The sequence below is a fragment of the Cricetulus griseus genome, chromosome 3 (assembly GCF_003668045.3).
Source record: "Cricetulus griseus strain 17A/GY chromosome 3, alternate assembly CriGri-PICRH-1.0, whole genome shotgun sequence".
Taxonomy (NCBI): domain Eukaryota; kingdom Metazoa; phylum Chordata; class Mammalia; order Rodentia; family Cricetidae; genus Cricetulus; species Cricetulus griseus.
This window is the reverse complement of record NC_048596.1, coordinates 97019852-97033776: the sequence shown is the minus strand read 5'-3', so window position 1 is coordinate 97033776 and position 13925 is coordinate 97019852. Positions and strand designations below refer to the sequence as shown.

Genomic DNA, 13925 nt, shown 5'->3' with positions numbered 1-13925 from the left:
TTAGAATACACCAGGGACCCATGTCACTAAAGTCATGGCCTGCTTGGCATGGGCCACCTGTAGGGATTAGCCATTTTCTTTTTGAAGAAGGCTTTTTCTCTTCCTTCCTTCCTTTCTTCCTTCCTTCCTTCCTTCCTTTCTTCCTTCCTTCCTTCCTTGTTTTCTTTCTGTCTGTCTTTCTTTTCTTCTTTTCCTCCTCCTCTTCCTCCTCCTCCTTCTTTCTTTCTTAGCATAGATCCACCTGCCTCTTCCTCCTGAGTCCTGAGATTAAAGGTGTGCATCACCATATGTGGCCCTAGGATGCATTTTTTAAAAAACTGAAAAAGGCTTTTTGTGAGAGCAAAGTTTGAAGGAAATACCAAGGTGAGGAAGAATGTAAATGTAGAGTCTAAGGAGTAGCTGACAGTGAGTGCCTCCTTGAGGAGAAATGGTGATGATTTCTCTTCAAGCAGACGATTAGGTTTCCTGTCCTTTCATAGAAGTATCTTCTTTTGCTGTTGTTCCGCTTTCCTCTTTCTTACACACTATACTAGGAACTAAGTATTCTTCTCTAGTGATTTGTCAACTTGTTTATAAAAGGTAGTGAGAAAGGAACTTTTGGCCAGTTTTTATCAGAGAGAAAATTTGTGGTCAGTGTTTAGATTAGGTCTTTCCAGGTACTCATTTTTTTCCAAAGCATTGTAATGCAGGCATACACAGATTGCAAAGAGGAAATTGTATTCAAAGGCAAAGCAATTATACAGATCAGAATACCCTGCCAACAAGCAGTCACCTGAGTGAGAAAGTATTCAAGGGCCCTAGTTATTGTGTGGGGCTTCCTTTTATGGTTTAGGAGAAGGAGTTTCGTGATTAGGCAACATAATGTTGGTGGTTCTTTATTTTGGTTGTATACTGCATACTGACCACTTTCACCCCTACCCTGTCCACCCCCCACTTCCTTCTCACAAATCTCTCTTTCATTTGTCTATTTGTTTAGCTTTGTGACTTACCAAGATTAACCAGGGCCATCTTTGTAGTTGTAGGCCTGGAGCTATTTGTTGGAGTTTGATACTCTCAGCAATGGGTATATAACTGAAGACAGTGGTTCCCCTTTCTCAGAATTTAGCAATAACCCATAGTTCAGAGGTAAAGGGTGTGTCTGATGAGCCCCTCTCCCTTCCTTGACTTACTGGGTCTTGTGTAGGCCCAGTGCAGGTTACTACAATTCTTATGAGTTAATGATTACAAGTGTTGCACCAAATTTAGAGAATAGTATTTTGTAGCCCTTCACACTGTCTTTGGCTTTTAAAACTTTCTAACCATCTTTCACAGTGTTCTCTGAACCTTAGAGGGGATGATATAAATGTCTTTGGCTTAGGGTTTCTAATGCTGTGAAGAGACACCATGACCATGGCAGCTCTTATAAAGGAAAATGTTTAATTGGGCCTGGACTTACAGTTTCATATGTTTAGTTCATTATTATCATGGTAGGAAGCATGACAGTGTGTAGGCAGACATGGTGCTGGAGAAGGAGCTAAGAGTTCTACATTTTGATCTGCAGGCAACAAGAAGTTAATGGTTTCTACACTGAGCACAACTTGAGCTTATGAGACCTCAAAGCCCATCCCTACAATGATATACTTCCTCCAACAAGGCCATACCTACTCCAGTAAAGCCATACCTCCTAATAGTGCCACTCTTTAGGCATGCTCTTCTTGCAGAGACTCCATGCTTGCTTCTCAGCATCCATATCATGTGGCTCTCAACAGAGAATCATTCTGAAATCTTGGCTAGTCTGGTACTTGCTGTGTGAACTAGGCTGGCCTAGGACTTGTGGTGTTCCCCTTACTTTTGTGTCCTGGGTGCTGGGATTACAGACATGTGCCACCATTCTGCTTTTGATGAATGATCCCTGGGAGAGAAGTAATCTTGGTCAGAAGTCAGAGTTTTGAATTTGAGATCATTACTGTCAGTGTTGCTTGGATAACTGAAGCCAGTGCCAGTTTTGTTCAGAAGAAAAGCTCTAAAGCGCTTCTGAATTCCTGCCTCCTGCTGAGAAGAACTGGGTCCCTTCTTGGACACGAGGACATAATGTTCTAACAAGTGCAAGGACATCTCTCACATTGGCTGGGTTGTACTCATCCCAGTGGCCTGATCTTTCCTCTTGGTGGCTATACTTGCTATGTGTTTCATTAGGGTTTGTATAGCGTTTCCCATCTTCTCAACACTAAATCTGTTCCCATCCATAGTCTCCACATTTCTATTCACTCCATTTATCTACTTTCCCCTACCCCGTCTCTACTTTAGTTTCCCTGTAACTTTATCTCTGAAACTTCTGGTACTTGGCCAAATCTGAGAGTCTTCCCAGGCTAGCTCTGTCAGTCTTAGACTTGGGGTCTCTTTCTGAGAATAAGGGTTTATCATTCATTCAGTTAGCATTTGCTGATTTCTTGCTTGACGTGGAGAATGTTAGCAGTGATGACAGACTGGACTCTCGGGAATAAAGTGAGTTAAACTTGGTTCTTGCCCTTTTCTGGATGTGGCATGTGAACAACGCAGAACATGAAAATTCATATACTAGAACTATGTGCAAAGTGCTTTGAAGCATGGAACAGTGAGCAGTAAATGACTAACTCTGCCTGGGGGAGAGAAAGAGATCTGGACACTTGGGAAAGAACTTTGAAATTTCCTCTGCCATAATAATAATAGTAAGAGACTGCTTGTAGGAGTCAGTTCTCTCTTTCTGTCATGCAGCCGCATGTATCAAACTCTGATTTCCTCCCCAAAGGTAGAGGAGGGAGACTGAAAGTCTTTTAACCTTGCCTTTGCCTTTTCTATGGCTAGCTCCCATCCTAAAGCTGCTTAGAGGTTGCATTAGTATATGCCATTAGCATACAAAGGTACCCTTATCATTTGAAGATTATAAGGATTTTAGGAGATGTGTGCCTTGAAAATAGCAATGAAAACTCTCTCTCTCCCTTCCTCCCTCTCTCCCTTTCTCTCCCTCCCCCTCCCTCCCTCCCTCCCTCTCTCTCTCTCTCTCTCTCTGTATGTGTATTCCAGTATGATAAGTGAAAAATCATTCTTTTTATTAAATTGTGTCTCTTGAGTACATGCTGCTCAGTATTCTGTGTCATGAAATAGGATATACATATGAAACTCTGCTTCAGAGGAAGGTTGGTGGTTATCTTAGGGAAAAGCACCAGAAAAGGGCATCCAATCTCCTTGAACGGGAGTTTCAGATGGGTTGTTAGCCATGTGGCTGCTGCACATCAAACCCCAGTCCTCTGAAAGAACAACCAGTGCTCTTAACTGCTGAACCTTCATCTCTCCACCCTTTTAAGACAAGGTCTTATCCTATATTTCAGACTGACCTGAAACTGGAACTGAGCATTTTGCTGGAGTTCTGTGATTATAGTCTAAAACTATTAGTACCCAACTTGACATTTTCTTGAAAGTGAATGAAATGAATGTTTTACTTGAAGGAAAATAACTGATAATATTTGCTGCCAATGGTAAAATCCCGATGTTTAAGTGAAAATTAAGTTTTGGAAAGTTTGTATTAATTGCTGTAGGTTTGACAGCTTCCATGAATTAAAAGCTTTTTTGATAAAGTCAGTGGTGACAATAATGATTATTTTGATTTTGTCTAAATAGAATATGTCAACATTTGGATGTTCTGCATAACTTAGAATCAAGAGTTTCCAAATGAGCTGTGCATCATATTACAAAACCATGCATGTATGAAAGATTCATTCAAAGTACAAGATAGACCAAAGAATATGAATGTTACAGAATACAATATGTTCATCTGTGTAGTTTAAGATTTCATATTGCACCTAGTCTTTAAACTTGACCACGTATCAAGTTTGGGTGAGAATAAGCCATAGTTTTTATCTGGAAAAGCTATTAAAATACTCTCCCTTTCCAGCTACATGTCTGTGTTTTGATCCTCAGTGAAAACTGCATTACAACAAGGTAAATGTAAAAGTAGATAAAACTTATAGTTGTGTTCTATTAAGCTAAGTGTTAAAAATTATCAAAAATATGAAATGATCTTCTGTTATCATGAATTTTTTCAGAAAATATTTTTTTAAATAGCCTCATGTATCCAGGCTGGCCTCAAATATAATATGTAGCTAAAGATGACCTTGAACTTCTGATCTTCCTGCTTCTACCTCCCAAGTGCTAAGATTACAGGCTCTGCACTCTACCAACTGATCTGCATTCTCCAGTCCAGAAAACACAATTAGTTTTCATAAAGCTGAGATTGCTTTTAGACTCTTACTACTCCTAACTGCATCTCCCAAGTGTTAGAATTGCCACCACATCTGACTTCTTTAAAAAAAATTGAAAGAAAAATATATATTATTTACTATTATCATTGATGTATGGTGTGTGTGTGTGTGTGTGTGTGTGTGTGTGTGTGTGTGTGTGTGTGTGTGTGTGTATGGTGTGCAAGTGCTCACTTATGCACATGCAATCATATGTTCAGGCTTGTACATGCCATGGCTCATGTAGAGATCAGACAGAGGTAAAACTTTCAGAAGTTAGTTTTCTCTGTCCACTGTGGGATCTTGGAATTGGGCTTATTACAACAGGCAGTTTTGCCTTCTGAACTATCTTGCTGGCCCTCTGTTACAATTTCTAATGTGGCAAATATCAAATAGTTCTTTGGGATTAAAAAGTTTAACTGTGTACAGAGATTCTGAGACTAAAAGTTCAAGAACTTGGCCTTGTTCTTCTTTTTTCTTCTAGTTATCTTGTTTGGGTCCACCTAGAATTAATGCTAAGGTATTCTTTTAATATTTTTTACTGACCATCTTAACAAGAACCTAGATTTTTGGTTGCTGCTGGGGACATGCTAACTGAAGTTTGTGGAGGTCACAGTTAAACAGATAGTTGCAGCACAGTGTGGCAAATGTTACTAATAGATACAAATAATTTAGTAAGAGTTCAGGCCATTGTTAGAGTTGTCTAGTCACTTAGAACAGGGCTTCTTAAATCTTTTCAACTTGTGACCTCTTTTTGCTTGATATGTTTTATGTAACCATAGGTATATATAACCTGGGTTCAATTCCCACCACCTACATGGTGACTCATGATCATCTATAACTTCAGTTCCGGGTGAGCCAACACCCTCTTCTGTCCTCTGTGGACATCAAGCACACACATTGGGTACAGACATTCAGGCAAAACATTCATACTCACAAGATAAAATATCAAGAAAGCAAGAAAGAAAATAAAAGAGACTGGGCTGGGGCCCCATTGGTGGAGAGCTAGGCTAGCATGCATAAAATCCTGGGTTCTATCCCCAGCATCACACAAACTGAGTTTGGCGATGCATACCTGATATAGAAAGCCAGACATTCTACTTCACATCTGTGATTACAGGTTCGGGGAGACCAAACCCCTACCTTGAAAAAAAACTGGGTGGTGGTGGTGCATGCCTTTAATCCCAACAGAGCCAGAGACAGGTGGATGCCTGTGAGTTCAAGGCCAGCCTGGTTTACAGAGCGAGTTCCAGGACAGCCTTCAAAAGGTACAGAGAAACCGTGTCTCAAAAAGAAAAAAAAAGCTTTGAGGGGAGGCAGTAACAATAGGATACCTGGGATTGGCTTGCTACCTAGCTCAGCAGAATTGGCGAGCTCCAGGTTCAGTGACAGACCCTGTCTCAAAAAAATAAGGCTCACACCTGAAATTCCAGCACTCTAGAGGAGAGGTAGGTGGATCTCTTTGAGTTTGAGGCCAGCCTGGTCTATATAATGAGTTCCAGGTCAATCAAGCTACATAGTTAGACCTTGTCTCACTCCTGCCTCTCCCCTTCCAAGTCTCAAATCTGAGCTGAGGTATTTTCAGGCAAGTGTTCCTTTCTTAATGCTGTGTGGTGAATGTGATGGCCTGTACTATGCAAAGTCATCATGCTGTGTGTTCAGAACCAAGGCTGCAGTGAAGTTGTACATTACAAGATGATAACACCTCATATTCATTATTCATTTTATTCTGAATTAATTTTTGGCCGTTGCATGTTCAAATGCCTTTTACCGTTAAGACCCTTTGCTTTGTAACTCCCACATTAAGTTATGTGACCGACAACTTAAGAAGCTATGACTTATGTGATAGAACTGGTTAGTAACATTCAGATCAAACTGAATTTTCTTTGTTTGAGTCTTATTCTGTCAGGAAAAATCAATTATGTGAAGATGGAAATTACTCACTTGCTGATCTAGAAGGAGGAAAGAACACTAGGAATTGAATATCAGGCTTATTACTTACTTTGAAATAAAAAAAATTAAAAGTAAAGACAGGATCTCATGTCATCCAGTCTGGCTTTGGTTTCCCTATGTAGTTAAGATTCCCAACCCTCTTGGTTCTGCCTCCCAAGTTCTGATATTCTGCCTGGGTACTATCATACCCAGCCTGAGAGGTGCTTTAATATATACAGTTCAGTGTAATTCTCACAAAAATAGCATGTGGTGGATTTTTGCTTCATTTCACAGATGAGAAATGGAGGCTTGACGGAGTTTTACCACTTGTCCAATGTCACATAGTTTATAATTGATTAAAGATAGGATTTTGGTGTATGTGTTTTTGACTCTAAGTTCAGGGTGTTTTCATTGCAATAAAAAGGTATTGCTAAGTGAGTGGATCTCCTAAGGTATTCCAGGTGTCTGTGGGAAACTGCCTGTGTGGGAGATGTAGAAAAGGTTTGATGAAGGACAGGAGACAGCTTAGGAAATGCTTGGATGAAGGAGTTATTTGTAAATTTTGGCTGACATGGTTTTTCTGGGTTCAATTCTGACGTCATGTGGGGCATCAAACTTTTGTCCTCTCTTAGCCTCATCCCTTTAATCATCTGTGCCAGATGATGCCAGCAGCAAGGTCACCTGTCTGTTTGATCAGGTTACACATCGGAACCTGCTGTTAGAAATACAAACTTCTTGCATTTGCCATAGACATTTGGAAAAGATGCTGGCTGACCTCAGGAAACTGATGCTCAGCTGGAGACCTTTGGTCACTAGAGCTTGATAAACTATTTCCATTATTTTTTAAAAGTCTACTAGAGATGTATAATATTTATGTAAGCACTATATGTACCTGTAGTGACAAAGTGAGAGGCTGAGTCCCTAAAGGATGGAGGAGGACTGGAGGAGAGGCTCCTGTAGGTGGGCTGCTGCAGTACTAAATCTGGAGACTGGAATAGAGGACAAGAAGGACAATAAAGGTCACCTACCTCTATTGGGAAGTTTCCCTGGTTAGCCTGTGGTTGGTATTATATGTATTTCTAGTGACAAAGTAAATAAAAAGAAAAGCTATACCATTTATTCAGATGTTGGAACTGTTGTTCTAGTGCTAGAAAATTATATTAATTTATTTTTGTTTGACTAATGAAATTATCTTTAAAATAATTTATTTCCTTGATTATTAGTGAGTCCAAGCTTTGTTCTGTATATGTTGTCCCTTTGGTTTTCTCCTCTTATTTGTGAGCTCTTCGTGTTCTTGTCTGTGCCCTAGAGTAGGCCTAGTCCTATACTAGACTTGTCTGCTTGAGAGCTATGAGAATGATAAAGCATTGTTTCTGTATGGGCAAGCTCATCACATTTTCTAAGAGATGTAGGGTAAAGATTAGATGATATACTTCCACCATGTATTTGTGGTTGATTAAAATGCTTGTATGAGAGCTAAGATTGCTGACATAAGAGGATGGTAGAGACTGAGTGAGAGCTCTGAGTAATGTTGTCCCTTGCTTTATCCATACAGAGTTTTGCCGGATTGACAAGCCCCTGTGCCACAGTGAGGATGAGAAGCTCAGCTTCGAGGCTGTCCGCAATATTCACAAGCTGATGGATGATGATGCCAACGGTGATGTGGATGTGGAAGAAAGTGATGAGGTAAACTTCTTACCTTTTATGGCTCTTCTCTCTGTGTGTGAAATGATCCCTGCAAGCTGCCTAGACTAATATGTGTGGAGAGATGATTGATTTCTCCTTGTGGCCTCCTAGGACTTTATTTCCATCAGGCAAGATGCTACCAGCAGAGCCGCTTTCTCTGTTTGCTGATTGGTGAAAAGCTTAACACTGACTTAACTATTTGAGTGGGGGATTCCTCAGATGGTCTTATAGTTTCCCTGATCTTCAGTGTGACCTTGCTGTGGAAAGAGAGTATTAATCTATATTCAGCCTTCTTTGGTGTGTAAAGAAAAAGCAAAAATAGTCAGATCCCACCTTCTGGGATTTTATACTCTTATATGAGAGGAAGAAGCAAATCTTAGCATGGTAAGTCTAACTTTAAGGAGAAAAGAGCTGTCTTGCTGTTGTACCTTTTGGCATTATTATAGCTCCAGATCTACAGAGCCCTGTGTACAAGGTCAACATGTAGGAAAGATTTAAAAGTTTCTTAATTTCAAGATCAACATAAACCAACAGTTTGTTGAAGCTACCTGGCCATGCTAAATATTCAATAGGATATAGTGTACATTATGAAAGAGAAACATAGTCTCTTCTTGTAAATAGTTCATCTTCGAGTTTGTGTCCAATTTTGGATGATACATCATCAGAAGACTTTAGTACAGCAAGACACTATACAGAGAGGAGTGATGTGAATGATGAAGACAGTAAACTTCAACCAAGAGCATCAACACAGCTCATTGATATTAAATGTCTATTATGTTTGTGCCTTTCACTGTGCTAGGCATGGAGACCGGACAGTAAACAAGACAGATTAAAGATACTTTCTTTTTTTTTTTTTTTATTTGAGTTACAAACACGATTGAATTGCATGACAATCCCAGTTCCCTTCTCCTTCTCCTTCTCCTCCTCCCCTACCACCCCCCAACTAAAACCCTACCTATAGCATATCCTTTCTTCTAATCTATACCTGACTCAACCTTTCTGCTCCCTCATGACCTCTGCATCCTTCCTTTTCTTCCTAAAGATACTTTCTTTTCTCACATAATGTACAGGATTGTGAAGAACCTGGAGTCTTGTGAAGAAAAGACTTTAGTTTCTGGCTCTTGTGACAAAATATCTTTGAAAAACTTATTATAGCTCACTGTTTCAGAACTTTTAGTGCATGGCCAGTTCCATTGTTTCTGATCTTGTAGTTAAGCAGACTAAGCATTTCAAGGAGCATGTGGTAGAGCAGAGATCCTCACATCATGGCAACTAGAAAGCAGAAAGAACAGAAGGGTCTTAGAGCAAGATATACCTTCCTAGGACATACCCACATACACCAGTGTATTTCCTACAGCTAGGCCTCACCTCTTAATAATACTATCATATTACTAATCCATCAGAGTTTCAATCAATTGATAGGTCAGAGCCTTTGTGATCTAATCATTTCTCAATAATGAGATTGGCCAATTGGGACCAAGCCTTCAACATGTGATCTTTAGAGTGCATATCATATCAAAATCCTGGCATGGAAGTAATATTTTTGACTTCAAATACATAAGGAGTTGAGAAATCAGATTTTGAAAATGACAGATCAATTAAGTATTGTGGCAATTTCATATGATCCCAGCAGTTTGGATGTAGAGGCAAGAGGATCAAGAGTTCAAGTCCAGTCTAGCTTAGGTTATATTAAGCCTTCCCTAAAGCAAATGATAATGAAAACTATGGCACTAGCTGTCATCAATTGAGGTCTTTCTCCATGTCAGACAACATTACACTCTTTGCATAGTTACTCATTTACTTTTTTTAATAGCCTTGGGGAAGTGGACTGTGATGCTAGAAAATTTAAACATTTTGCTTAAGACACATGCTAGATTTGAGCTTGTATCTGATTTCAAAACCCCTGTTCTTTCTTTTTTTTTCTAAAGATTTTATTTATTTATTATGTATACAACATTCTGCTTCAATGTATATCTGCACACCAGAAGAGGGCACCAGATCTCATAATGGATGGTTGTGAGCCACCATGTGGTTCCTGGGAATTGAACTCAGGACCTCTGGAAGAGCAGTCAGTGCTTTTAACCTCTGAGCCATCCCTCCAGCCCCAAAGCCCCTTTTCTTACATAATGTATTGTTTTCTTTATCCTAAGGGCAGGGCAAGACCAATGTAGGGAAATTAAAAGCAGGTATATATTATCCTGAAATAAAGAATTTTGTTATAGAAGAGACTGCAGTGTTTTGTTGTGGTGGAGGTTTTTTCTTTCCTTTCTTTCTTTCTTTCTTTCTTTCTTTCTTTCTTTCTTTCTTTTTTTTTTTTTTTTTTTTTTTTTGAGACAGGGTTTCTTGCTTTGTAGACCAGGCTGGCCTTAAACCCCCTGAGATCCATCTGCCTCTGCCTCCCAAATGCTGGGATTAAAGATGTGCACCACCACTACCTGGCTGATACTGCCTTGTTAACTATTGAATCTCTTGTCATTGAAGACAGGGCAAGTGGGAAGTACCATTCTACTAATTGGTTGGTAGAGGGATTGGTTCTTCTGTACAGATCAACAATGCCTAAGTAATTCAAGAAGGAGGAAAGGTGGAATTTAAACAAAATGGAAGTGGTAGGGTTCCCTGAGTGTGGAGAATCAGATTGAGAAAGATATAGATGTAGTAAGAAGCACAGTGGAAGCCGGGTGGTGGTGGCACACGCCTTTAATCCCAGCCCTCAGGAGGCAGAGGCAGGCGGATCTCTGTGAGTTCAAGACCAGCCTGGTCTACAAGAGCTAGTTCCAGGACAGCCTCCAAAGACACAGAGAAATGCTGTCTGGGGTGTGTGTGGGGGGAGGGGGAAGCACAGTGGATTGGTTTGGTTAGACAAAGAAACTGGTAGAAAACCACTGAACTAAAACTTGGTAAGGAAAATGGGGCCCAGATAACCAAGCTGAAATACTGTATTAATTTAACCTGTCAATTATAAGCTAAACAGGACCAATACCTATGGTCAAGCTATATAAATTTTTAGTCTTATCTAGAAATATTACTGGCCTTCAGAGACAAAAACTAAAACAAAAAATAAAACCCCAGCCATGTTCTTGGTAGAAATGAGGTCTCTCTAGGCCTCATGTCCTAATCATTTCCCTATCATTACCTGAAGACTGGAGAATGGATAGCTCAGCAACTGAGAAAGTGATATATAGGGGCTAGAGGTTAAGGGCATTTGTTGCTCTTATTGAGGACCAGAGTTTGGTTCCAAGTATGCACATGGGGGCTTACAACTGTAACTCCAGTTCTAGGGGATCCAACACCTTCCTGACTGCCACAGGCAGATGCATCCAAAATATTCATACACATAAATCTTTTTTTAAAAAGTGAGGCAGAAGCAGGAGTCCAACCAGTGAAATCCTGTCTTGCAAAAAGAATGAAAAGGTGATAGAATCTATTTACAGATATGAAATCCACAAATTTCTGGATATCTTTGTCAATGCTCCTCCTTTTTTTGTGTGTTCTGTTGACTTGCTTTGTCAAAGAGGGAAGGAAGAAGAAAATGTTCTCTTTAGAGGAATGTTACCACAACAAAAATCTCATCAGCACAAACTGTTCTAAAATAACACAAATGCTGTCACCCGCTTTTGGTGCACCCGTGGTGTGAGATGCTCTTTTTCAGCATGGCTTCTGCCTTGCCTGGGCTACACCTGTTCTCACTGTGATCTCAGGGCTCTGTGGTTTGAGAGGCCTGCTAGTGTGCATGTTCATGGTCACTTACCACCTGAGTCCTAGAGCAAAAAACTAGTAAAATATGTGCATTTCACTTGCTTTAAACATGTATGAGACAGAGTTGGAGTTCAGGGTTTAACTAGAAAGTTAGATAGAAATAGCAGGGCTGAGGTAATGGATGGTATGGTGCTGTGGAAAAGTTCTGGTTGCACTGGCTGTCAAAGACCTCAGATTTTTGGGACCCATCTAAAGGTATTGCTAATTACCCAAGAACCTCAGTAGAAGTGTGAAGGAATATTAAAACCTTCTTTAAGCCAGTTGTGGTGTTGTAGGCCTATGATCCCAGATATTTAGGAAGCAAGGCAGAATTACAGGAGTGAACCACTATTCCTGGCAGTGATGGTCTCTTGGTAAAGCAGTTTTACTAAGCTAGCAGTATGAGAACTCCTGATAGTCTGAGGTGGACAGATAGGACTTTTTTAAAAAAAAGTTCTTGGTGTGTGTGTGTCTGTGTACTTACCACCATCTGTATGTGGAAGTCAGACAGTTTTCAGGAGTTGGTTCTCTTCTTCCACCTTATGAGCCTAAGGTGTTGAACAACTCAGGCCATCAATCTGATGAGACACCTCACTGGGCCCTTTGGTTTTTGTTTTGTTTTATTTTTGTTTTACAGATAGGGTTTTATGTATCACAAGCTGGTCTCTAGCCTCAAACTCAGTCTTAGACCAGAGGTTTGAGAATTGAGAGTGGTATTATTTTCTTCGCATGTAAAATTAAGGTATTTATTTGGTAGCTGAGAATGTAACTTAGTAGAGTGCTTAAGTGTGCCACCATTCCCAAATCCCTGGGTTCCATTCCCAGAACCACATAAACCTAGAATGATGGCAATTCCTGTAATCCCAGCACTTGGGAGTTGGAGGCAGGAGGATCAAGGTCAAGGTCATCCTTGGCTTACTGGAACTTGGAGGCCAGAGACCAACCTAGGTTACATAAAACCCTGCCTCAAAAAAAAAAAAAAGGAATAAATTAAAACATTATAAATACAGGGTCAGTGAGATGTACAGAAAGTAAAAGTTTATAAAAGTGCTTGACACATAAGCCTGATGACACAAGTTCTATACCCAGAACCCACAGTGGAAGGAGAGAATTGATGCCTGGAAGTTATTCACTGACCCTCACACACATGCTGTCAATCACCCTTCCAATAATGATGATGATGGCAAATATAAATAAAACCCCTACATTCTAGTTGGATATCAGTCCTGTTCCAGTCGTTGTTTGAGGGCTTAAGATTCTATTGTGAACAAAACAGATTTCCTATTTTCTGGAGCCTGCATTCTAGTGACTAAATTATAGTAGTTTAATGATTCTCCCTTTTTTTCAGGATAAAATAATGATTACTGATCCTTATCCCAGAATAGTTGTCAGGATTAAATTTTTTTAAAAAACACTGACTGTTAAGACTTCTTAGGCTAGTTGGGTATGATATGTTATGCCTGTTGTCCCAGCACTCATGAGACAGAGGCAAGGAAGATCACTGTGCCTTCTAAGTTTGAGGCCAACTTGGCATATACAGTGAGTTCCAGGCTAAAAAAGAAAGGAAAAAAGTTCATACAAAGGCCAGGTGTAGTAATGCATGCTTATAATCCCAGCAGTTGGGAGACAGAGACAGAATATCAGGAGTTCAAGGTCATTCTCAGCTACATAGGAAGTTTGAGGCCAGCTTGGGCTTTATGACATCCTGCCTAATATCTATATGTATATATGCATATACATAAACGCTCATACATATGTACATATTATATCACTATATATTAGAGAAAATTAACATTGAAATCATATTGAGATTCTACTATGAACCTATGAAGATGGTATTAAGTGGACGGTACCAAGTGAGCAATAAGAGCCATCAGATTTCATGCTAATAGGAATGTAAGATGATAAAGCCTTCTGGTAGTTTGACAGTTTCTTATAAAAATTAAACATAACTTGCTATATGTCCCAGTAATTCTCTTTCTAGGTTTTTACTCTATTAGGTAAATGAAAATTTATATCCATACTAAAAATTATATATGATTTTCTTTGATCAAGGGTGTAAGTGTTACAGCTCTGAAGAGAAAGCTATCCTGGCAGTCAGGAGCCAAGGAATACCACAGTCATATGGCACAATAAATCTCACACAAGTGATTTATTGGGAAAGACAAGATGGCTGCCTCTACTTGGAAGAGAAACAGCAAAGAGCTAGGTAGGAGGCAGATTTTATGTAGGTTTCTTGAGTGGGGGGAGGTGGAGCTTTCCAAGGTGGCCTGGGACTAGTGGGATTCTTGGTTCTGGACCCCAGAGCACTCTCTTGCT

The 13925-nt window shown here is 39.8% G+C and overlaps 1 protein-coding gene across 2 annotated transcripts in view; it reads left to right on the top strand.

Moving 5' to 3' along the window:
- Positions 1–13925, top strand: part of Stim1 (stromal interaction molecule 1) — a 166968-nt gene that overhangs the window by 83832 nt on the left and 69211 nt on the right. For both annotated transcript variants that reach the window (XM_027407886.2, XM_027407887.2), the window contains exon 2: positions 7741–7871. In XM_027407886.2, the coding sequence (XP_027263687.1) occupies positions 7741–7871 (131 nt within the window). The remainder of the gene's footprint in view (positions 1–7740; positions 7872–13925) is intronic.